The sequence below is a fragment of the Chlorocebus sabaeus genome, chromosome 6, assembly GCF_047675955.1.
Source record: "Chlorocebus sabaeus isolate Y175 chromosome 6, mChlSab1.0.hap1, whole genome shotgun sequence".
In the NCBI taxonomy this organism is placed as follows: Eukaryota; Metazoa; Chordata; class Mammalia; order Primates; family Cercopithecidae; genus Chlorocebus; species Chlorocebus sabaeus.
The window spans coordinates 14,095,145-14,121,006 of NC_132909.1; the positions used below are offsets into that span (position 1 = coordinate 14,095,145).

The following is a 25,862-nucleotide window of genomic DNA, read 5'->3' on the forward strand; positions in this document are numbered from 1 at the left end:
CCCCAGACGCCATTTACAGGCGGGTAGCTGGGGTCAGCCTCCCCGCCCCCACCTGACTCCCGTCACGGGAGAGCCCACACCGCGCCCCGAGAACCAATCAGCAGCCGCCTTAGGTAAGGGAGCCGCGAGTCCGCGCGAGGCTCGCGCACCGGCAGGGGGCGGGGCGCGCCGGCAGGCCCCGCCCTCGCCTTGGCTATTAAAAGGTCGCTGGGATGTCCGGCGGGGGTGCGGCACTGAGTAGGGGTCCAGGGCCGGTCATTTCGTTACTTGGTTGGCAGGAATTGGGGCGGGGGACGGAAATAACGTGTAAATAAGAAACTAATGCTCTGCGAGATCCAGGTAGAGCCTGCAAACTGCCCGTCAAGTACTGGGGAGGCCGCCCCAATAACGCGTAAAGAGAAACTTGCGTTGGGTTCCCTGAGGGAAGCTTTGTAAATCAATGCCTAAATCCGGGGAGGCCCCCCTCTAGAACCCCATAGAGAGAAGTTTAAATCCTAGGGAGTCCTTAGGAAAATGTGCAAATCGACTACAGTTCTGGGGTGGGGAGTGTCCCACGAAGTGGGCTTACATACTCAGGAACCGGGAGAGTCTCCCCAAATATTTGCGAATAGTCACTGAGGTTCTGGGAGATCCCCGAAGGGAGTGTGTGAAGCGATGCCTAAGCACTGAGGAGACACTCACCAAAAATATGTAAATTCGATTGTTAGTTTTCCGGAAGTCACCCTAGAAGTCCATCAGTAGACACTTAAATAGACCGGCTTTCCTAAGTTTGGGGGAAATCCCCCAAAGGAGCCCGGAAACAGCATTGGAAGTCCCCAGCTTGCATGTGGGGTGGGCCTGTTTTTGTTTTTTTTTGTTTTTTTTTTGAGACAGAGTCTCGCTCTGTCGCCTAGGCTGGAGTGCGATGGCACGATCTCGACTCACTGTAACCTCCACACCTGGCTTAGGTGGGCTCTTAAGTTCCAAGGAACTCCCCACATTCAGATACTGTGGAAGCTCCCGGAATAAAGGGCACAGGGAGGCCAGGCGCTGTGGCTCATGCGGGGAATCTCATCACTTTGGGAGGCGGAGGCAGGCGAATCACTTAAGGCCAGGAGTTCGAGACCAGCCTGGCCAACATGGCGAAACTCCGTCTCTACTGAAAATGCAAAACTTAGCCGGGCCTGGTGGTACACGCCTGTAATCCCAGCTACTTGGGAGGCTAAGGCAGGAGAATTGCCTGAACCCAGGAGGCAGAGGCTGCAGTGAGCTGAGATCGCGCTGCTGCACTCCAGCCTGGGCAAAAGAGCAAGACTCTGTCTCAAAAAAAAAAAAAAAAGAAAAGCACACACATGGTGCGCTTACTTTGCACAGGAAAGGGTATCCTCATAGGCGGGTAAACAGAAACTTCAGGGCTGGGCGGAATCCCAATTGAGACATGAAGACAGGTACTTAAGCACTGGGTTGATTTCGGAATAATGTGTAAAGACACTTAATTGCAAGGGAGGGAGGAGTCTCAGATGCTGGGGAGAATCTCCGTCCGAGACTGTAAGCAGTTATTTCGGTATTGAATGAGTCATTTTCCCTAAGCATCTGTAAACAGGCCCTTGTCCTCCTCTGTCTAGGAAAGCAGTCTTCAACCTGGCTTGTGGCTGGGGGAGAGGTCATGTAGCACAGTAAGAGAGGAGCTAGACAAGCCACTTGTCTGGCTAGCAAAATTATGACTCTGTCGTGTAAAGAGACCCTTCAGTTCTGGAGAGTCTCCGAGGGACCTGTTTATGTCATTATGAGGTTGGGCTGGGGAGGATTCATGGAGGGATTTAACAGATACTTCCAAGCTAAGCAAGGGTCAGCAAACTTTTTTTTGAGACAGGGTTCTGCTTTTTGTTTTTTGAGACAGGGTCTTGCTTTGTTTCCCAGGCTAGAGTGCAGTGGTGCAGCATGATCACGGCAGTCTTGACCTCCCAGGCTCGAGCAATCCCACCACCTCAGCTTCCCAGGTAGCTGGGACTACAGGTACATGCCACCACGCCCAGCTGTTTTTTTCTTTTTTAAATGTTTCATAGAGACAGGATCTTGCTATGTTGCCCAAGCTGGTCTCGAACTCCTGGGCTCAAGCAGTCCTCCTGTCTCAGCCTCCCAAAGGTGTGAACCACCATACTCGGCCATTCAGTAAAACTTTCTGTTAAGGCCAGAGAGTCATTATTTTAGGCCCCGCAGACTGTATTGTCTGTCTCAACTACTCAGCTTTGCCATTGCATCAAGAAGGCAGCCATAGACAATTTGTAAATTGACGGATGTGGCCATGTTCCAATAAAACTTTCTATTTACAAAAACAGAAGGCAGACCAGATTTGGCCTGTAGGCCACACTTTGTCAGCCTGACCTCTGAGCTTGAGCAGATAGCCCCATTGAGTTCTACAAACAGTTAAGTAGCAAAGGCCACCCTAGAATGATGTGTGAACAGCTGGAAAACTCTCTAAGGACCTGTAAACAGATACTAAAATGGTGGAGAGTGGGTTGCACAGATAGCCAGACATTGTATAACATGTCAAATAGAATAAACACAGGGGATACCTTGAAATGAAGTTCAGTGGGAGGGAAGGCAGACCGTCAGGAACGGAAGACAGACAGACACTGAAATGTAGTGGGATACCAGGTGAAAACAGGCCGTTGAGTGCTGGAGCCCCACCATGACATGCACTAGTAATGGATAATCAAGAGTAGCTGTTGGACTGAGGATCACATTGCTGGTTTGTAAGCAAATGCCTTGCTGCATTTTGTTAAGGAGAATATCCTATTTTTATGTGAACTTGCCCCTGTGAGTTTATTGATGCTGGAGCATTTTAATAGTCGGGAATAGTTTTGGCTGCAAGTAAGAGATAGGTGTGTATTTGTTTTTCACTGCCTCTTGAAGTAGGCAATTCAGGGTTAACGTGGAACCCCCCAACTTTGTGTCTTGTTTTATTGTACCTTCCATTAAGTTGCCTTACAGCCCAGGATAGCTGCTTGAGCTCCAACCTCCACACCCACATTCCTGTCACTGGGAGGAAGGGGCAAAAGGCGTGTGCCGGAGTCTGTGAAGGGAAGTTTCTGGAAGCTGCCAAGCCACACTTCTAGTGTCATACCATGGCCAGAAAGTACTTACTCACATGGCCACACCTAACTGCAAACAAGGATGAGAAGTTTGTTCTGGATAGCCATCCATGTACCTAGCTCAGAACTGAGGGTTTTACTTTTTTGGAAGAAGTCAGGAGTGGATGTTAGGAGCCAGCTTGCAGTTGCTACGACAGGCCCAAGCTCTGTTGAAACGAAGGGCCTTGGCCGGGCGCGGTGGTTCACACCTGTAATTCCATCGCTTTGGGAGGCTGAGATGGGTGGATTGCCTGAGGTCAGGAGTTCGAGACCAGCCTGGCCAACATGGTGAAACCCCATCTCTACTAAAAATACAAAAAAAATTAGTCGGGTGCAGTGGCGGGCACCTGTAATCCCAGCTACTCAGGAGACTGAGGCAGGAGAATTGCTTGAATCTGTGAGGCGGAGGTTCAGTGAGCCGAGACTGCACCATTGCACACCAGCCTGGGTGACAAGAGCAAAAACTCCGTCTCAAAATAAAAGAAGAAAGGAAGAGCCTTGGTTGGGCACAGTGGCTCACGTCTGTAATCCCAGCACTTTGGGAGGCCAAGGTAGGTGCATCACCTGAGGTCAGGAGTTCGAGACCAGCCTGGCCAACATGGCGAAACCCCATCTCTACTAAAAATACAAAAATTAGCCAGGCATGGTGGTGGGTGCCTGTAATTCCAGCTACTTGGGGAGGCTGAGACAGAAGAATCACTTGAACCCGGGAGGCAGAGGTTGCAGTGAGCCAAGATCAGGCCACTATACTCTGACTTGAGCGACAGAGAGACTCCATCTCCAAAAAACAGGAAGGAAGGGACTTCATATAGTCTAGGGTATGCCAAGTAGAGTAGGAAGAGACTCTTTCATCCTGAAATCCCCTCATTCCCTCCGTAGGTGACCATGTCTGAGTCTGGACACAGTCAGCCTGGACTCTATGGGATAGAGCGGCGGCGACGGTGGAAGGAGCCTGGCTCTGGTGGCCCCCAGAATCTCTCTGGGCCTGGTGGTCGGGAGAGGGACTACATTGCACCATGGGAAAGAGAGAGACGGGTGAGTGTCTGGACCTAGGAGCAGCATTCATGTATCTATTTGGTTCCACAAATGATTATTGAGCACCTGCCATGTGCCAGGCACTAATCCAGATGCCAGGGATGTATCTGTAAAGAAAACCTACCACCCTCATGGATAAAGAGGGTGGAGAGTGATAAAGGAGACTGTTTTAGATAACATGGTCAGAAAATGTCTCTCTGAAGAGGTGACTTTTTAGCAGAGGCTCTAAGGACATGAGGGAATAAGCCATGCCAACATCTGAGATGAAGAGCATTCTAGACAGAACAGCATAGCGCAAAGGCCCTGAGGTGGCCCATATCTGGCATGTTCAAGGAGTAGCCAGAGGAGGCCAGGATGGCTGCAATGGGTGAGGAAGGAGGGAGAGAGGAGATGAAGTCAGTTAACTGGGGCCAGATCAGGTAGGACCTGGTAGGCCTTGGAAAGAACTTGATATTTCACTGAGTGAAATTGGCATTGGAGAGTTTGAGCTGAGAGGTTTCATAGCTCATGTTTTAAAGAGTCATGTCATAATAACAACAACTGTTTCTGATTCTTTTTACTGAGCAGTCTATACTGTGCTTGCACTGTGCAAAGTCCTTTACATCCTTTGGGTCTTCCTGAACCCTTACAGCTACCCCGTGAAGTAGATTCTATAGTAGATCTGATTTTCACTAATGAGGAAAATAAGCCCCAGAGGTGAAGGGACTTTTTCATAATGAGAGTCAATAAACTTTGGGTCCAGGACTCAGATCCAGGTCCAGCTTAGTCTCACATATAGCATCACTCTGCGTGCTGTAGAGAGCGCCCTGGGCTGGGAATTAGGAGGGATCGGCTTGTGCCCAGGCCCTGCCTCACTCCCCTCCTGTACTTAGGTGACTCACTGCCCGAACCTGCCCCCTGGGCTTTTTTCTCTAGGGCCCTGTCCACCTCAGACATGTCTGGTAGGGTGGAAGTAGGTAACAATTGAGGCCAGCTTCTGAGCTGTAAAACTGTACAAACATGAAGAATAGTTTATTCACAGTGAGCTGGGCTCTTACTTGCTCCTTCTCTTGGGCCACAGCGTAAATGAGAACGCGTTGTCTCTCTTCCTTCCACATAATGCCCTCCTGGGGAATGTTATCCCACCACACCTTCAGGTTTAATTCCTGAACAAGCAACTCCTAAATCTCATCTTTGTCTCTAAATGTGCTTCTGAGCCCTGGCAGCCTCCTGTCACACTAATGGGCTTCTCATCCTCTGTGTCCCCTGCTGACCTCAGCATCTTTCTGCCATTTTTCCTCTTCCCATTTTTTTCTCCCGTATCAGTGGCAGCCCATTGGGTGTCATCCTGAATGCCTCCCTCGCCTCTCTGCTGCTTCGTCTGTGCTAGTCACGCACCAGTGCTTTACACTCCGCCACCTGGGTGTATCTGTGTGTCTTCTCTCCACCCTCACAGTGCTCATTCCAGGTACAGAGTGAATATCTGAAGTGCTCCAAAATTCAAAACGTTTTCAGCACCAACATGACATTTAAGGGAAGTGTTTATTGGAGCCTTGCAGCAGATGGATTTGGGGTGTTCAACCAGTAAATATGCAAATATTCCGAAGTTCAAAAAATCCCAAATCCAGAGCACTTCTGGTCCCAGGCATCTCAGATAAGGGATACTCAGCCTATATCATCTCCCCCTTCCTAGCCTCCTGGAAGTCCACAGCCTCTCCTCCTGTAGTTTTTCCCTTGAAACGTCTTTTCGAAGCACTTTCACATCATCTTTTTGTTTGTTCTTCACCGTAAGCCAGTGAAGTGAGCAGGATTTAAGTAAGTGTCCTCAGTCTGTTGGTGAAGAAACAGAAGCAGTGAGGGGTCAAGACTCTCCTGAGGTTCCTCAAGGAACCAGAGAAAGAACGGGACTGAGACTCAGATTTCTCCCCTCTTCAGCAGACTGAGGGTGAGTCGGGGAGGCACGAAGAGGTCAAGGCGTGGGATCAGCCTGCCAGCTTTGCTAGAGCAGGAGCGGGGCTGAGGGCAGAGGTGATCAGGATAGCAAGTGCCACCAGCAGCTCTCACATACGAGCACCTGCCATGTGTCAGGTGCCACACCAGGCACTTGAGTTCTGTCTCCTTTCATCCTTATCATAATCCTGTGAGGAAGGAATTCCCGTACCCACTCACAGATGGGAAAATGAGGCATAAGTGAAGGTGATGAGGCTGGCTCCTTATTCAAGTTCACACAACCAACACGAGGCAGGACCAGGTTTGCACCCAGATCTGTCTAGCTCCTAGTTCCTTTCCACCTGGGCTTGTTGCCTCGCAGAATGCTTGAGGATTTGGTTCTGCAGCCAGGCTGCCTGGGCTTTATGACTTTGGGCAATCTGCTTAACCTTTCTGGGCTTCATTTTCTTAATCTGTAAAGTGGGGGTAATAATAGTATCTGTCTCACAGGGCTGTTGGTAGGATCAAGGTAGTTAATGTATTTCAGCATTTAGAATAGTTCATGGCACATAAAGATCTGAAATGTCCAGGAGAGCCAGTGAGCCATTCCTGAGTAACTGCCCTCCCTCACCACAGGATGCCAGCGAAGAGACAAGCACTTCCGTCATGCAGAAAACCCCCATCATCCTCTCAAAACCTCCAGCAGAGCGGGTGAGCAGAGAAGGAGGGAGGAGGGGAGCCATTAGGGAAGGGATTGCGCCCATTGACGGAAACTTTTTTACCTCTGTAGTCAAAGCAGCCACCACCTCCAACAGCCCCTGCTGCCCCGCCTGCTCCAGCCCCTCTGGAGAAGCCCATCGTCCTCATGAAGCCACGGGAGGAGGGGAAGGGGCCTGTGGCCGTGACAGGTGCCTCTACCCCTGAGGGCACCGCCCCACCACCCCCTGCAGCCCCTGCGCCACCCAAGGGAGAGAAGGAGGGGCAGAGACCCACACAGCCTGTGTACCAGATCCAGAACCGGGGCATGGGGACTGCCGCCCCAACAGCCATGGACCGTGAGTTGGGGCCGGGCAGGACCGGGTTGGGAACTGGCATCTCTTCACAGACCCTCACTGCATTCTCTGTCTCCTGCTTTCTCCAATCTCCAGCTGTCGTGGGCCAGGCCAAACTGCTGCCCCCAGAGCGCATGAAGCACAGCATCAAGTTGGTGGATGACCAGATGAATTGGTGCGATAGTGCCATTGAGGTACCGACGGGCCCCTCCCTGCCTGGGCTTCCACACGTCCTGCATCCTCTGATCCTCCACCCCTTCCTCTACCTGTTGGTAGGCAACACCAGACTGGAGAGCTTTCAGGCAACTTACAGCAGTGAGACAGGGTGGAATCAGAACATTCTCACCTCACCAGAGCTGAATTTCAGCTAGCTCAGCTGTGCTTGCTAGTTGGTAAAATACCGAACTGCTTTGGTACTGATTGGTAAAGAGGTACTGTCCCTACCACCCCAGGACCCCTGGGATCTCCTGTGCCATCCACAGCAGGGGAGTCTCTTCAACCCTGCCCCAGTACCCTTCTTATTTGGTTGAAACCCTTGCTGTGCCTGTAATCCCAGCACTTTGGGAGGCCAAGGTGGGAGAATCGCCTGAGCCTAGGAGTTCAAGACCAGCCTGGGCAACATAGGAATACTCCATTTCTACCAAAAAGTATAAAAATTAGCCAGGCATGGTGGCAGGCATCCAGGCTACTCAGGAGGCTGAGGTAAGAGGATCACTTGAGTCTAGGAGGTCAAGGCTGCAATGAGCTGTGATCATGAAATTGCACTTCAACCTTGACAACAAGGGTGAGACCCTGTGTCAAAAAAAAAGAACAAGAAACCCACGCTGTCTCAGTGTTAACCGTTTTGAATGTCACTCCCCCGAAGTGCCCCCCATCCATCCCAGCACCCCCTGCTCAAGTTCAGATCTCATATTCCTAGATCATCATACATACCTCCAGTCTCACAGACTTTGTATCCCCTTTTCTGCTTTTTCTCCCCTGACCTGTCACACACCTGCTTAGATTCTCCCAGAGGTGTCACTTCTCCTACCCAGCAGCCTGGACTTATTAGCTCAAGTCCATTTATTGCCTTGCCTCTGCCACTTCTATGTCCACTCTCACATTGGAATTAACTGGGGAGCTTTCAAAAACCAAAACAAAGAACCAAGCCCTACCCTTCAGCGCTATTAAGGAAAACTTTCTGCAGTGATGAAGATCATATATATTTGAACTATCCGTCCGGTATGGTAGCCACTATCCCCAGATGTGGCTTTAGAGCACTTGAAATGTGGCTAGTACAACCAAACAATTTTTAATGTTGTTTAATCTTATTTAAACAGCCATGTATGATCAGTGCCTACTGATTGAACGGGGCATCCCTAGATATTCAGCTTTAATGTGTTAAAGCACATTAAATTCTGATTGGGCCCAGGGTTTGCTTTATTTATTTAGGAGACAGTCTTGCTCTGTTGCCTAGGCAGGAGTACAGTGGCACCATCTCGGCTCACTGCAACCTCCACCTCCCAGGTTCAAGCAGTTCTCCAGCCTCAGCCTCCCAGGTAGCTGGGACCACAAGTGTGCGACACCACATACAGATAGTTGTATTTTTTTTTGTTTTTTTGAGACGGAATTTCACTCTTGTTGCCCAGGCTGCAGTGCAGTGGCACGATCTCAGCTCACCGCAACCTCTGCCTCCCGGGTTCAAGCAATTCTCCTGCCTCAGCCTCCTGAATAGCTGGGATTACAGGCATGTACCACCACACCCAACTAATTTTGTATTTTTAGTAGAGATGGGTCAGGCTGGTCTCGAACTCACAACCTCAGGTGATCTGCCTGCCTTGGCCTCCCAAAGTGCTGGGATTACAGGTGTGAGCCACTGCACCCAGCCAGTTTTTGTATTTTTGGTAGAGACGGGGTTTTACCATGTTGGCCAGGCTGGTGTTGAACTCCTGGCCTCAAGCAATCCTCCTGCCTTGGCCTCCTAAAGTGCTGGGATTATAGGCATAGGCCACCACACCTGGCCTGTAGGATTTGCTTTTGAAAAACAAAAAAATTTTAAGGTAATTCTAACGAGCAGCAGCCACAGTTCAGGACGTAGCTTTTTCCTTAAGGAGTGTCTCTTACACCCCCTGGTGGTGAAAGTCAGCAGAACTGGTGGCCCAGGGTTGGTCTCAGTAATTTCCAGAGGGGCTCTTAAATCCCACAGACAACAGCATATGAATGTAAAACAAAACAAAAAAACACACAGACGAGAGCCTGGGTGGCTCCTGTTTGCACACCACTCCCTTTTATGTCCTTTCCCAGGTTTCCCAGGAATCTGTGCCAATAGCCCTCAGTCGCCGAGTCCCATCTTCTCCAACCTGCCCTTCTGTTCCTGTGACTCACTTTCACTTCTCCAAGATCAGATTTCCCTTTTTCCCGCTGTGTCCAGCCACACTGACTTCCTTTTAGCTTCTTGACCGTGCTAGGCTCTTTTCCACTTCAGAGCTCTCACAGACACTGTTCTTTGTGTCTAGAACATTTGACATAATCCTACCATGACACGGAACAGAGGCCCTATGCCTAGTTGAAGGGGTTGCGACAATAGGCGTTTGTCTTGCTATATGATAAGGCAGATGGGGGAGCCACAAGGATCTCTGGAGTCCCCCCTCTGATTCCAGCTCCAGCAACTGACAGACTTGTCAGAGTCTTATTTCTGTATTTTCCCACAGTACCTGTTGGATCAGACTGATGTGTTGGTGGTTGGTGTCCTGGGGCTCCAGGGGACAGGCAAGTCCATGGTGATGTCGTTGTTGTCAGCCAACACTCCAGAGGAGGACCAGAGGTGAGGGGCTATCAGGTAGGGTGCAGGAGGGAGGTGGGCACCCACCGGGGGTTGGGGCAAGGTAGGCTCCGGTGTTGTAAGTGGTGTTACCAAAGGACTTTGGAAAGTTGCTTTTCTTCCCTAGGCCTCAGTGTCTTCATGAGATGAGGATGATAATGGGCTGGACTAAATCTGTGTAGCTCCAAGGCATCCAATCCTTTTCCTCCCTCCCGCCCTCCCTCCCTTCTTGCCTGGCCCCAGGAAATGGTACAGGCCGTAGACAGGAAGTGGGATGATGTAGTTGTTAAGGTTTTGGATTTGGGCCCACCTCAGGCTTAGCCCTGCTCCATAACTGGTTGACCTTGGGCAGGTGACTTCATTTCCAGTATCCCCTGTCCAGGTAGATTTTTGGAGGATAAAGTAAGATCAAGAAGGCAAAAGTCAATGAATACCTGGCACAGAGCAAATACTCACAGGATGGTAGCTGATACGATCTGAGAAATAGGGTGGGGAAAGAGATCTGGAGACAGAGAGAGGTTTCTGTACCAGCCTCAGTCCTACTGTGTCACCTTGGCAAAATGGCTCTGCTTCTCTAGGCTGGGGAGGATCAGACATGAGGATTCTCTGGCCTGAACAACATTCTTGAGTGAGGATGGAATGTGATTATGAAGATAAAGCATAAGGGCACAGGAGCAGGTTTTGGGGAGGGGAGAGCTTAAGAAACAGGTCCCAAAACGGGGGGCAGAGAAGGAAAGGGAAAAAGGTAGGAATTTGGGAATGGGGGGGATAAACATCTCATTAAGGAAGAATCAAAATGGGGAATGAGAATGGATGGTAGCCACTGGGGTGGTAAAGAACACAGACACATTGAAGTTACCTAAAAATACAGGGATCTGTTTTTTGTAAAGCAGGCGTTACTACCCTGGCCTCCATGGATGAGTGGTGAGTCCATTAACCCCTTAACAGGATATGCAGAATTTCATTTATTTATTTTTGAGACAAGGTCCTGTTCTTTCACCCAGGCTCAAGTGCAATGGCATGATCATAGCTCACTGCATCCTCTACCTCCCAGGCTCAAGTGATCTTCCCATCTCAGCCTCCCAAGTAGCTGGGACTACAGAGGCATGCCCCCACACCAGCTAGTTTTTAACTTTTTTGGTAGAGATGGCATCTTCCTGTGTTGCCCAGACTGGTCTCAAACTCTTGGACTCAAGCAATCTTCTTGCTTTGTCCTCTCAAAGTGTTGGGATTACAGGTGTGAGCCACCACCCCTAGCCATATGCAGAATTTTACACACATTTGCAGTCAGGCTTTTCTTCTAGGGAAAAGGTCCCTAGTTTGCACCGGATCTCAGAGTAGGCTGATGGAGGTCTAGAAAAGGTGAAGACCACTGTTGTGCGAATCCACATCCCATAGAGCTGGAGCTGTGAGGTTCCTCTGCCTCTCTCCTTGCTGTTCTCTGCTCACTCATGACTCAGTTTGGCTCCACTTTGAAACAGCTCCAGATCTTAGATAACATTCTTTCCATTTCAGCTTTTCACCCCAACTAGCCGATTTTCCCCATGGCTCTCAGTTCAGATTCCTGAGGTAGAGAGAATCCTGTCGCCCGGCTTGTCTTTTTGAGCCACGTCAGCCTGTGGTGTGGTAGACTTTAGTATCAACTCTTTTAATCAGGTCTAGGTTTGGCCTCCTAATTCTCTCTCTCTCTTTTTTTTTTTTTTTGGAGACAATCTCGCTCTGTCGCCCAGGGTGGAGCGCAGTGGCACAATTTCGTCTTAACACAGTCTGCATCTCCTGGGTTCAACTGATTCATGTGCCTCAGCCTCCTGAGTAGCTGCGACTACCATGCCCGGCTAATTTTTATGTTCTTAGTAGAGATGGGGTTTTGCCATGTTTACCAGGCTGGTCTCGAACTCCTGACAGGTGATCTGCCCACCTCGGCCTCCCAAAGTGTTGGGATTACAGGTGTGAGCCACTGCGCCTGGCCTTCCTCCTAATTCTTTTTCTAATTCATGTGTTTCTTCCCTCCTTCACTCCCACCTCCTTAGTCCAAGCCATTAATATCTTACATGGAGGATGCCAAGAGTTTTCTATCTGGTCTTTGTGATTTAATTCAGTTTGACAAGTACTGTATTAATTGCTTACTATGTGCCAGGCACTGTTCTAGGTGCTGGGGATACAACGGTATACAAAACTGGAAAAAATCTGCCCTCATGGGGCTTATGTTTTAATAGGGGAGATAGTAAACAAAATAAACACACTATTTGGCACATTAGAATATAACAAAATGGGAAAGGGTTATAGGGAGGTGATGTTGGGCCTAGGTTACAGGTTTTAAAAATTATTACTATTCTTGGCCGGGCGCGGTGGCTCAAGCCTGTAATCCCAGCACTTTGGGAGGCCGAGGCGGGCGGATCACGAGGTCAGGAGATCGAGACCATCCTGGCTAACACAGTGAAACCCCGTCTCTACTAAAAAAAATACAAAAAACTAGCCGGGCGAGGTGGCGGGCGCCTGTAGTCCCAGCTACTCGGGAGGCTGAGGCAGGAGAATGGCGTGAACCCGGGAGGCGGAGCTTGCAGTGAGCCGAGATCCGGCCACTGCACTCCAGCCTGGGCGGCAGAGTGAGACTCTGTCTCAAAAAAAAAAAAAAAAAAAAATTATTACTATTCTTTAGGAGATGAGGGTCTTGCTCTGTCACCCAGGCTAGAGTGTAGTGGCGTGATCGTGGCTTCACTGCAGCCTTCAACTCCTGGGCCCAAGCCATCCTCCCACCTTGACCATATGAGTAGCTGGGACCACAAGTATGCACCACCATGCCCAACTAATTTTTTAATTTTTTGTAGAGACAGGATCTCACTGTGTTGCCCAGACTGGGCTCACGTGATCCTTTCACCTCAGCCTTCTGAGTAGCTCGGACTACGTTTGTGTACCACCATGCCTGGCTAATTTATTTATTTTTTATTTTTGAGAAAAGTGTTGCTCTGTCACCCAGGCTGGAGTGCAGTGGCTCAGTCTTGGCTCACTGAAACCTCCATCTCCCAGATTCAAGCAGTTCTGCCTCAGCCTCCTGAGTAGCTGGGATTACAGGTGTGCATTACTGCATCCGGCTAATTTTTGTGTTTTTAATAGAGACAGAGTTTCACCATGTTGGCCAGGCTGGTCTCGAACTCCTGACCTCAAGTGATCCTCCCGCCTTGGCCTCCCAAAGCTCTGGGATTACAGACGTGAGCCACCATGCCGTTAATAATTTTTAAAATTTTTTTGTAGAGATGAGGTCTTGCTGTGTTTGCCAGACTAGTTTATAGTTTTAAATAGGATGGTGAGGGAAGGCCTTCCTAAGGGGAACGTTTGAGAAAAAGCATGCTTGGAGGAACATTCCAATGAGAGGGACTGGCACAGTCAATGCCTCTGAAGTGGGAGCTTGCCCAGAGTATGTGCAGAAGAGCATGGCAGCCTTGGAAGGGGAGGGGTAGGAGATAAGGCCAGAGAGGCAGAGGGAGGCACCGTGGCACTGGGCCTTGTAAGCCTATCTCCACTTTTTCCACCCTACGGTCCTCGCCACATAGCAGCAAGGGGGACCTTTCAAACCACAATCGGATCCTGTCACTGCTCTACTTAGATCTCTCCAGCACCTTCTCTAGGCTCATAGGCCAAAGCCTTACCACGCCCCACAAGGGTCTGTAGCCTCTTGTTCCCTCCCCTCCCACACACACCATCTTTCTGCTCTTGCCATGCTGGTCTTTGAGTCCTGGTACAACAAACCACCTACCTTCTGCGTCCATCACCCACCCAACGCCAATTAACTCCCTCTTTCTCTCCCAGCCTCACCATTGTCATTTCCCTCTCCAGGGCAGCCCTTCCTGGCTCCAGCAACTAAATGATCTGCACTTGGAGCACTGCACGCCTCTTCTTTCTAACACCCACAGTTACTGATTTCTGGTAATTTGTAAAGTAGACCAGAAGCTCCACAGAAGCCAACTTAGTCTTTTTTGTTCACTGCTATATTCTGATATCTGGCAAATAAGAGGTTTTCCGTATAGTGTTTGTAAAGTGGAAGGATGCCTGCTCTGTGTCAGACAACAGGTTATGTATCTTGGGGGGAGATAGAAATTACCTTTTGAGAGGTAGGTACTATTACCTTGATTTTACAGATTTCAAAAGGTAAAATCACTTTGCCCAGGTGATAGAGTCACCAAGTTGAACTTAGTGGTTTAGGGCAAGGCCCAGCTCTGCCTCTGCCTTCTGTGTTTTTTTTTTTTTTTTGAGACGGAGTCTTGCTCTCTCGCCCAGGCTGGAGTGCAGTGGTGTGATCTCAGCTCACTGCAAGCTCCACCTCCCGGTTCACGCCATTCTCCTGCCTCAGCCTCCCAAGTAGCTGGGACTACAGGCGCCCGCCACCATGCCCGGCTAATTTTTTGTAGTTTAATAGAGACGGGGTTTCACCATGTTAGCCAGGATGGTCTCGATCTCCTGACCTCGTGATCCACCCACCTCGGCCTCCCAAAGTGCTGGGATTACAGGCGTGAGCCACCGCGCCCGGCCCCAGCTCTTCCTTCTTTGCCCTCATATTCCCAGCACCCAGCACACGTAGAAGTGAGGGAGACTCACCTGACAGGGGAAGATGCTGGGAACAAGACCAAAACTCCCTCACTGTGGGAGTGGAGGGCACTCAATGCTCTCTCTCCAGTGCCTGGGATCTAGCAGGTTTGTTTGGTAATTAACAGCTAGAAGTATATATCACTATATATCAGGCACCATTCTAAGGGCTTTACACATACCGACCTCACAGTAATACACAGAGTTTTGATCATGTGGTTATCCCCATTTTACAGATGAGGAAACTGATGGAAAAAGGTTAAGGAATGTATCTAAAGCCACACAGCCAGGAAGAGGCAGAGCTGGGATCTGAATCCTGGCAGACTGGCAGAGTCTCTGCCCTTCAATACCTCAGTGTACTGGCTTCATCAATTGAACTAATGGATCTCATTATGGGTAGGAGTGAAGTGTGCTTCAAAACGTGCACTGCCCCTGCCTCCCACGCCCTGACATGGCCGCAGATGGGAAGCTTAGGGAACAGGCAGGGTACGTCGGCTCACATGCTCAGCTCACAGGGTCACACTTCGGATGCCTCCAAGGCTGAGCACCAGAGCGCTCACGCACCCCTGCCTGCTCCTCTCCACAGGGCTTATGTTTTCCGGGCCCAGAGCGCTGAAATGAAGGAACGAGGGGGCAACCAGACCAGTGGCATCGACTTCTTTATTACCCAAGAACGGATTGTTTTCCTGGACACCCAGGTGCCAGCCCCGCCTGCCTTTGCCCCACCCTGCCACATCCTGCATTGAGCCTCTTCCTGGAATGTGATTAAGCCAGAACCCTGTGTGGATTCCGTGTGCTTCCAGTCAAGCCATGGACATGCTGGGTGCCCTGGGGCAAGTTGTGTCTTTTCTTGGCCCTTAGTCTGTTGTCAATTTTGCCCCCATCTCATTCGCCTTCTACACAGTAGCATAAAGGATTTTCTAGTATAGTGCTGAAAAGTGTGGGCCCTGGAGAATATATGTTCTGATCCTACCTGTTAATTCTTACCAGCTGGGTGATTTTAAGTTTTAAACTCCCTTAAACCACAGCTCTTTATAAGTAGGGATGATAACTGTACTCAGCCTCTTAGGAGTTTCAAGGATTCAGTGGAATAGTCCAGGCAAAGGGCTTGGCCGGGACCTGGCACAAGATTAGTGCTCAGGCTCGTCACTGTCATTAGAACTGACTGGTCATGCGTTTACCTGGCAGTTTTCCTCGGCTTCTCCCTTGTTCTCAGGCAAAGTCCAGATTCCTTAAGCCGGCATTCGGAAGGTATGGCGTGACTCCCTCAGACTGCCTATCCTCGCCTCTGGAGGAGCCCCCAAACCGCAAGCACACACACACTGATCTCTCTCTTCTCTGAACTTTGCATATCCTGTTTTTACCTGAAACTACCAGCGAATTGTGTGACCTTGTCAAGCAATTTATTTTCATTCCTCAGTTCTCTTAAGTGAGAAAAACAATATTGCCTACCTCATAGGAGTTTTGTGAGGTTTCAGTGCATTGATGCAAGTCAAGTCCCAATGACAGCACCCAAGAGGAGTTAGGTGCTAAACACTCTTACTGATTAATACCATTATCAGTACAATAGTCTCTCACCTTGCGTTTTTGCCTGGCTGATGCCTTCTTCTTCCTCAAGATTCCACTGGGGTGTGGCCTCCTCTCAGAAGCCCTCCCCTTCCACTGTTGCCCATATGCACCTCCCACCACAGCATGTGATTTGCCACCGTGTCTATTCCCAGTCCCTACCTGCCTGAGGCTCTTCAGAGCAGAGCCCTGGCTGTGGGGGTGAGAGCTGCGGCACAGGGCTTGGCCCTTAGTTGGCACTCATAGTTGGTGGAACAGAGTTCTGATCACTGTGGCATTGATGACACAAGAGTGGAAAATCTACAAATGTGATGTGAGCCTTGTGTGCAGGGGCCATAGAGACCTGGAGACAAACCAAACCAGCTGTGGTCTGAGTCAGAGACCTGTGAAGAGGAGGACAGAAGTTAACAAGACAGAATAGAGCACTTCTCAGTGTTTGGTGTTCGAGAAAGCGAGCAGTTGTGAAAGCCCCTTTCTAAAAGAATTTCACTGCAGCAAGAAGCCAGTAGACTGTCAGCCGATTTAATTTAGCTCTTAAAGTTTTTTGATTGAGTGTTCCTTTAAGGAAAAAAAAAAGTCTGGTGAGCTCACCACTGATTCTTGTACATACTGATGCAGTTTTTTAAATTCTCACCAGTTTTCACACTAATCATTTTTTTTTTCACCTAAGTAATTATCTTAGCAAAGTTTTGAAAGGGTCTGAAACAACTGACAACAAAATGAGTCTTGAAGGGACATGACTCATTTGAGTAAACATTAAAAATTCATTAGCAGAAAGCGATTTCTTTTTGGGCATGAGGCGCTTGAGAGCAGCAGTGATTTGTAAAGGAGTTGGAAAAGTGTATCAGTTTTGAGTTATTTTTCTTAGCTTCTCCTTACTGTTCTAATTAGAAATTGCCTGCCTTTGTTTCTGACCTTGTTTTGTCCTGAGATAGGCGATGTGTTTGCCTTGAGCATGTGAAACTTGGGTGTCTGTGAGCCAAGAAACTCTGTTCTCTTCCTTGCTGCAGCCCATCCTGAGCCCTTCTATCCTAGACCATCTCATCAATAATGACCGCAAACTGCCTCCAGAGTACAACCTTCCCCACACTTACGTTGAGATGCAGGTGAGGGAGCCAAGCCAGGCCCAGGACTGAGGTTTTACATCCCCACCCCCATCCTCCTAGGATCTGAAGAGCTGGGTATGGGTGGTCCACTTAGCTTCTGCTTCATAAGAGCCCTCGCTGCCCCAAGGGCTGTAGGAAGAGGACTGCACTGAGAGTCAGAGTCGGCTCAACTCCTGGCTCTGCCCCTCAGGCAAGTCATTTCCCACCCCAACCCCTTTGAAGCCTCAGCATCTGCCTGTGTAAAATGGGGGCGATAATTCCCACCTTTCCTGAGTTAGGGATGGCCTGTGAGAGAAGTGCCATCACAGTGCTGGGCACACAGTTGCTGCTTGAAGGCTCCTTGCCCTGCTGCCTCCTGAGCTGAGTCCTGGGATTAGTCCGGGCAAAAGAGGTCCTCACCTCCCTTACTTCCTGCCCACCCTCAGTCACTCCAGATTGCTGCCTTCCTTTTCACGGTCTGCCACGTGGTGATTGTCGTCCAGGACTGGTTCACAGACCTCAGTCTCTACAGGTGAGGAGCTGAGGGGTTGGGGGGTGGAGAGGAGGAACGAGGCAAGCAACAAAGGCCCAGAGACTGAGCCACTGCCTCAAGGGACAGCAGCCAGAGGGACCCGTTTAAAATTTAAGTTGGAGCAAATCACCGCCCTCTAACCTCAAAGCACTGCGCGCACACACACACCCCTCCACTGACGTTACATATCTACCAGAATAAATCCAAAGTCTGCCTGTGCATGGCTTACAAAGTCCTGCACCCTCTGGTCACCTTGCTGACTTCTCTCACTGCCTCCCCTCACTCCCTTTATTTTTATTTATTTGTTTGTTTGTTTGTTTGTTTATTGAGACGGAGTCTCGCTCTGTCACCCAGGCTGGAGTGCAGTGGCGCGATCTTGGCTCACTGCAACATCCGTCTCCTGGGTTCAAGCTGTTCTCCTGCCTCAGCCTCCCGAGTAGCTAGGATTACAGGCACCCACCACCACGCCCAGCTAATTTTTGCAGCCTAGCCATGTTGGCTAGGTTGGTTTTGAACTCCTGACTTCAGGTAATCTGCCCGCCTCGGCCTCCCAAAGTGCTGGGATTACAGGCGTGAGCCACCACGCCTGGCCTCACTCCCTTTATTAAAGCCACAGGGCCTTGTGGCTGTTCTTCCTGCAGCCCAGGACCTCTGCACTCTGCCTCCCTCAGTGGGAAATACCCTTCCCGCAGATCTCAGACTCTCCCTCGTGCCATTTGAGTCAACTTTAGGCATTCCCTGACCATCTAACACAGCATCCCCTGTTAGTCTCCCTGCCTTCTGTGTTTTCCTTCATTGCATTTACCTCTCCTTAATAGGATACTGTAGCTTTCATCGTGATCTTTCTTCCGCATTCGAATGTAAGCCCCAGGAGGGCAAGGTCCCCAGCACCTCACACGGTGCCTGGCACACAGTAGATAATTACTACAAATTTGCTGAATAAGTAGCATGAGGAGCTGGCTTGTCTGGTCTGTAGAGTTTTGCTGTTCATCTCCTTCAGGTTTGTGTGCCATCCTGTTGGTATTCAGGCAGGCAGGAAAAGAAAGGAAGGCAGGACCTGGCAGGAGTCCTGACTGAAGCAACCACAGGTTCCAGAAATGCCCCCAGAAGAGACTGGCTCAGAACCTATGGCCACAAAGGCTCTTCCTGGCTTCAGGCCCCAGGAGACCACTGGGAGGTGTTGTAGGGAGCAACTTTGGGCACAGGGGCCAGGCAGAAGGAAGGGACAGGAGCTTATAGGGAGAGGAGAGATGAAATTAGGAAGCAGATTCCTTCAGAGCTAGGCAGTGCCTTCGAATCCTAGCTCTTACTGGGCATGTGTCTCTTCCCTCCTCAGTTCCTCATCAGCAGAATTATGTTGTGTAGATTCAGTGAGTTAAGGAATTTCAAGCATTCAGCGTAGTCCTTGTTACATAGTAAGTGGTTGATAAAGAGAACTTAGTGTTTGTATTAGTAACCCTGGTGGCGGGGATGAGCTGAGAGTCTGGCCAACAGCAAAAAAGGCTTGCTGGGGAGTTGGTTGTTCTGACCAGATCTAATGCGGTTAAGCTGTGATTTTATTCTGAAACCCCCATTGCTACCACCATCTGGGATTCATTCACATCTAGGTGTGCCAGGCACTGTTCTGGGCACTAGTGACACAGGTGTGAGCAAAACAGATAAAAGAGATAAAACTCCTTGGGGAGTTTACATTCTGGCGGGGGTATTGGCTCAGGCTGGCACATGGCAGAGCCTTGTTTTTAAGCTCTTGTCTACAGGTGGGCTTCTCAGAGTAGGGGAGCCCCTTGAGATTGTAGATGTATTTGTGTGTGAGGAGGATGTCCCTGTATTTTAGCAGATCCCAATATCCTTTACCTTAGAAAACAGGTTTGTGTACTCTTACCTGTTTGAAACAATTATTTTAAAATAACAAACTGAAAATTTATATCCACTCAAAAACCTACACACATTTTTTTCTTTTTTTTTTTTTTTTTTTTTTGAGACGGAGTCTCGCTCTGTCGCCCAGGCTGGAGTGCAGTGGCCGGATCTCAGCTCACTGCAAGCTCCGCCTCCCAGGTTCACGCCATTCTCCTGCCTCAGCCTCCCGAGTAGCTGGGACCACAGGCGCCTGCCACCTCGCCCGGCTAGTTTTTTGTATTTTTAGTAGAGACGGGGTTTCACCATGTTAGCCAGGATGGTCTCGATCTCCTGACCTCGTGATCCGCCCGTCTCGGCCTCCCAAAGTGCTAGGATTACAGGCTTGAGCCACCGCGCCCGGCCTTTTTTTTTTTTTTTTTTTTTGAGATGGAGTCTCACTCTGTCACCCAGGCTGGAGTGCAGTGGCACAATCTCGGCTCACTGCAACCTCTGCCTCCCAGGGTCAAGCACTTCTGCCTCAGCCTCCCAAATAGCTGGGACTACAGGTGTGTGTCACCATGCCTGGCTAATTTTTGTATTTTTAGTAGAGACACGGTTTCACGATGTTGGCCAGGCTGGTCTCGAACTCCTGACTTCAGGTGGTCTGCCTGCCTCAGCCCCCCAAAGTGCTGAGATGACAGGTGTGAGCCACCATGCCCAGCCACACAGATATTTATAGCAGCTGTATCCATAATTGCCAAAACTTGGAAACAACCAAGATGTCTTTCAGTAAATTGAATGGATAAATAATCAGTGGCACATCTAGACAATGGAATACTGTTCAGCACTAAAAAGAAATGAGCTATCTAACCATGAAAAGACATAGAGGATCATTAGATGCAGACTAAGTGAAACCAATCTGAAAACGCTATATACTTGTAATTCCAGCTATACAGACAGTCTGGATAAGGCAGAACTATGGAGACAGTGAAAAGATTAGGGGTTGGAGGGAGGGAGGGATGAATAGGGAGAGTACAGAGGATTTTTAGGGCAGTGAAACTACTCTCTGTGATGCTATAATGGCAGACACACACCATTATATATTTGTCCAAACCTGTAGAATGTACAGCACCAAGAGTGATCCCTGATGTAAACAGGGATTTTGGGTGATAATGATGTGTCAGTGCAGCTTTCGTGAGTCTTGACAAATGAACCATTCAGGTTGGAGATGTTGATAGTCGGGGAGGCTGTGCATGTGCAGGGGGTGTGTGGGAATTCTACCTGCTTGCTTCTCAGTTTTGCTGTGAACCTTAAACTGCTCTAAAAAATCATCTTTAAAAAAAAAATAGGGTAAACTCATAAAGAATTTATACAGTTGATGTAAGTCCATGGATTGGTATCCGAGAGGATTGTCTCTGAATTCTCTGAAATTGTGAGAAACATAGTGTGTTTATGGTATTTTTCTGAGCATGGCTGTAGCTTTCATCAGAATCTCAAAGGAAGCCCCTGTCCCAGGCTGTGGGACCTGGGGTGCAAGTGCAAGAGCAACAGCCACTCACCCCAAACCCCAAGGTTCCTACAGACAGCAGAGATGGTGAAGCCCTCCACCCCATCCCCTAGCCACGAGTCCAGCAGCTCATCAGGCTCCGATGAAGGCACCGAGTACTACCCCCACCTGGGTGAGAGGCTTTCTTGGGGCTGGAGGGGTGGGCAGGAGGAAAAATGAGGGGCTGAAGGTCAGGAGCATGCTGGAGAGGTGGGGAGAGACAGGGAAGGAGTAGAGTTCTGGGTGGAGCACTTTCGAGAGTTGTGAGGAGTGACATCAAAAAGGATTAGCTGCTCCTTCCTCCCAAGTTCCCACTGCCCTGGTCCACCCTGACAGTTGAGGGCATGACCCCCTGAGCCTGTGTCTGGCTCTGTGATGGGAATGGGACAGGCCCCAGATCTGCCTATTTGTGGGTCCCTGGAATCTCCCAGCTCAGGAAATGAATATTAGATTGGGTTCGTCTGAGTGGCGCCATCCACCTGTTCTCCCTCCTCCAGCCTTTGCACATGCTGTTCCTTTGCCTGTTTCATGCTTTCTCCTCTCCACTGTTCTGCAAAGACCCAGCTCATTTTATGATCCCTTACTAGGGCCTCAAAGAGACTAGGGGCAGAAACCAGATCTGACTCACCTCTGGATCCCCAGCATTGCCCTAACCAGAGCCTGGTGCTGAAGTGCAGTGAAGTTACATAAATATTTACACAGTGATCTGAACTCAGGGGTCATAGCAGGTCTTTGGGGTGAGAAAGGGGAGTTCATGAAGCCAAGCCTTGTCTGCCTCACAGGGCCCGTCTCTTCCCACCCTCAGTCTTCTTGCAGAACAAAGCTCGCCGAGAGGACTTCTGTCCTCGGAAGCTGCAGCAGATGCATCTGATGATCGACCAGCTCATGGCCCACTCCCACCTGCGTTACAAGGGTGAGGGTTCCCAGATCACCCCCCAAGCTAGTTAGCAGCCTCCTGATTCCTGATCCAGCCCCGTGGGTCAGTCTCTACCTCCAGACTAGTCTCCTGATCCTGTCTTGACTGTCAACTGTTCCCACCCCCCAAAAGCCACAACATGGTGCCTGAAGGCTGAAGCATTTTCTCCTCCAGGGACTCTGTCCATGTTACAATGCAATGTCTTCCCGGGGCTTCCACCTGACTTCCTGGACTCTGAGGTCAACTTATTCCTGGTACCCTTCATGGACAGTGAAGCAGAGAGTGAAAACCCACCAAGAGCAGGTACAGTTACCCTCAACGGGTTCATGGAGAGACAAGTCCTGTCCTAATCGGAGAGAGACCCAGCACCCACTGGTCTAGGAGGCAACATGGGTTGCCCTGGTTTGGGAGCAGTGTGGAGCCTACCTGGTCTGAGAGAAGACCCTGGTTCGTTCCCGGGGTGCGTGGACCCTTTATGAGGAATGTGTTTCAGAGTCATGAAAGTACAGGAAGAGCTCGGCCGGGGCTCAACTCTCAGGTGCTCGTTGAAGCCCAGGATGCTGTTACCTGGGAGAAAGACCCTGGCAGTCTATCGCTCTTACCCTCCCTGCCCCAACTTTCCAGGGCCTAGTTCCAGCCCACTCTTCTCCCTGCTGCCTGGGTATCGCGGCCACCCCAGTTTCCAGTCCTTGGTAAGCAAGCTCCGGAGCCAAGTGATGTCCATGGCCCGGCCACAGCTGTCACACACAATCCTCACCGAGAAGAACTGGTAAGAGCTCTTTGCAGAGGGGGTCAATTTGAGGCACCCCACCCTGGTGTAGAGAGAAGGGGGCATCTCTTAGATCGGCATGACCTCATGAAGCCCCTCCTCTCCAGATCTCAGGTTCCTTTTCTGGAACAGTGATGATTGCTACTGTCTTGTAAGCATCTCACCCACACAGCAACATGCTGTTTCGTGTGACTTTGAATCCTCCTCCTCAGCCAGCATCATGTAGGTCCTTGTTACCAGTTTTCCTGGTGGGGAAATTTAGGCTCAGAGAAAAGTGTTACATAGCAAGGCCACACATCTGTGGCTAGGAGTCATTTGATTGGGAGTAGGACCAGTGACCGGATTTAGCTTAAGGAAGATTTATTCCAGGGACCTGATCACAGGAAACAGGGCCCTTCAGGAGATGGGAACCAGAAAGCCATCAGGGTCTCATTGTCCACACTTCTGCATTTGCCTTGGCTCCTGCCTGTGGCTTTCTCTTCCTGCTTTCACTTGGCCCTGCCCTACCTCTGTGGCCCCTACTTTACATGACTTCTTTGTCCAGAGCCCTCAGCATATGAGTCCAGGTCTCCCTCATCTTACTTCAAAGAGAAAAATTGGAAAGCTAAATAGCTTGACTGGGTGCAGCCTCTCTACCTTGGCTCCCACATCTGCAGTTGGCTGTGCCTGGAAGGGGTCAGGAGTGCAGACAAAGCAGCAGGAAGCCCCTCGGGGCTTGTAGGGCAGAGATGGGGCAGAGCTTTGCGTCCCAGCTCTGCTCCTGCCGTTGGTCTCAACCAGGACCCAGAGGGGAGAGGGGGAAGATTGTGGGTTGTGCAGCTGCTGTTAGGTGTTTTCCGTGTCGTAAGACTCTGGAGGGAGGTGGAAACTGAACCCTTACCCACAAAGCCAGCACTGTGTGGAGGGGGAGAAGTTTAAGTGGTGGAGACTTGAGGTCTCAGTCCAAGCCCTGGAACCTTCAGCTTCGCTTAACCTGGGTGAGCTAAGAAAAGTGGGGCCACCTCCCATCACTGTCAGGATCCTCCCTGTATCCCTGTTGAGGAGATTGGGCTCCAAGAGGTTCAGAGTCACATCTCAGGTCATAAAAGGGGTCTCAGTTTCCCCACCTGTCCAGGGTTGGTGCTGGGCTCGGGGAGCCCCGGCCAGGCAGCCCCGACTGTTGACCTCCTCTCACAGGTTCCACTATGCTGCCCGGATCTGGGATGGGGTGAAAAAGTCCTCTGCTTTGGCAGAGTACAGCCGCCTGCTGGCCTGAGGCCAAGGAGAGGAATGTCACGCAGGGGACCTCCTGGGTCCCCAGTGGACGGCGAGGGAGCGCAAACATCCATCCCCCACCAGGGTGGAGAGCGGCAACAGGCCTGATGGATGAGGGATCGTGGCTTCCCGGCCCAGAGACATGAGGTGTCCAGGGCCAGGTCCCCCACCCTCAGTTGGGGGCTGTTCAGAGGGTGACTGTGAGCGATTCCCCCCACCCAGCCTGAGATGGGGCGGTCCATCCTACGTCCTCCACAGGGACAAGCAGTGGGAGGAGTCTGAATGGGCACCAGGAAGCCCTGGCTCCATCTTGACTTCCTTTTTCAGGGACAGGAGCAACAGGTCCCTCTTCCCTGACTCTAAGCCCTTCCCTGTAAGGTGAGGCAGGGTCTGGAGAGCTCTTTATTGGAGCAGATCTGGTGGTTCAAATAAACACAGTCATGCAAGCCTGTTCTTGTATTCCATTTACTCCTCTACCCAACATGCAGCTCTGGGAAGCAGGACAAATTGGACGCCCAGCCCTTGTGGACAGATCATCCCCTGACTACCCATTGCAGTCTGAACAAGCTTCCCTCAGGGCCACATTCACTGTGGGTCATGGAGTTGTGGGGGACAGATGGAGACCAGTCTCCGCTAAGAAGGAAGTCCCTAGAAGGGGTTATTCTGTTTCTGGGGGTGGCATCACGCCTCCCCTGTGTATGTTTTGGATGGGAAAATACACTGTGCAGTGGAGTACAGCAACTACCCTGGTGTCTTCTGCTCTCACTTAAAGACAGTTGCCTGCCTTTGAGTTAAATGCCCAGTTGAATACAATGCCTGGCCGGGCATGGTGGCTCATGCCTGTAATCCTAGCCAAGGCAGGCGGATCACTTGAGGTCAGGAGTTCAAGACCAGCCTGGCCAACATGGTGAAACCCCGTCTCTACTAAAAATACAAAAAAAATTAGCTGGGCATGGTGGTGCACGCCTGTAATCCTAGCTACTTGAGGACTGCTTGAGCCCGGGAGGCAGAGGTTGCAGTGAGCCAAGATCACACCACTGCACACTCCAGGTTGGGCAACAGAGAGAGACTCCATCTCAAAAAAAAAAAAAAAAAAAAAAAATACAATGCTTATTTTTGGTTTAAAAAACAGAACTTGTCCTTAAATGTAGTAAGTACTTACCCTTAATCCAAATACCACGCCTCACCTGTACAGACTGTGCCTTCTGTTGGTTAAATACAGTGACTTTCCTCTCATAAACCTCTTTTTGCTTAGAAACAGCAACCCCTACCTTTAATGTAAACCCAGAACCTACCCTCAGTTAAATCCATTCTCCGATTTGGTACAGTAGCAGCCCTCATCTGCTCAGTTAAATACAGTGCATGATCTTAGTTTGAGGTTTCCCAAAGTATGTCTCCAATTTGGTCTCGCCACCCCAAATTAATCCACCGTTCAGTAAAGCAGTCAGCTCCAGTCCAGCTGGCTGAGTCTGTTCAGCCACTGCCCTCCCCATCCCCGCCCAACCTGTGGCACATCTTTGTCTCCCTGGTTTCCTCCTGCTTTCAACTATCCCATACAGCGCTGGTGTTTCATACCATAGGGATCCGGGGCCTTTTGAGAAACAACTGGAAGTGGGGAAGGGCAGGGGGGTCAGTGAAGAAAGCGCTCAGCAGGGCCAGAGAAGGTCAGGCCAGAAGTGTACAGAATGCCAGTCTCTACAGAGGGCTGAGGCCTGGGAGGTAGGAGGCCCAGCACAGGCTCTGGCATGGCCACTTCGTGACTGACCGTAGTAGGCAAGGAGCCTCCCCTCCCCTGGCCATTATTTCAACATTAAGGTCATCCTCAAGGCCCTTCACAGCTGTGACATTCACTGCCCTCTTACCGAAATG

At 50.2% G+C, this 25,862-nt stretch overlaps 1 protein-coding gene across 3 annotated transcripts; it reads left to right on the top strand.

The window, feature by feature from the left end:
* The first annotated feature begins 4 nt into the window (after window positions 1-4).
* Window positions 5-24,439, top strand: SMG9 (SMG9 nonsense mediated mRNA decay factor). 3 transcript variants are annotated; one of them, XM_007997052.3, is made up of 14 exons: window positions 5-113; window positions 3,993-4,148; window positions 6,693-6,767; window positions 6,847-7,111; window positions 7,205-7,302; window positions 9,799-9,911; window positions 15,076-15,187; window positions 17,066-17,161; window positions 17,587-17,672; window positions 21,081-21,187; window positions 21,860-21,967; window positions 22,145-22,273; window positions 22,595-22,739; window positions 23,916-24,439. In XM_007997052.3, the coding sequence occupies exons 2-14, from the start codon at window positions 3,999-4,001 to the stop codon at window positions 23,992-23,994; spliced, it is 1,563 nt and encodes a 520-aa protein (XP_007995243.1). In that variant the 5' UTR covers window positions 5-113; window positions 3,993-3,998; the 3' UTR covers window positions 23,995-24,439. The 3 variants fall into 3 exon arrangements, with proteins under 3 accessions (XP_007995243.1, XP_072872448.1, XP_037847680.1); XM_073016347.1 differs by lacking the exon at window positions 23,916-24,439 and adding an exon at window positions 22,847-23,909; XM_037991752.2 differs by lacking the exon at window positions 17,066-17,161.
* The last annotated feature ends 1,423 nt before the right edge of the window (window positions 24,440-25,862 follow it).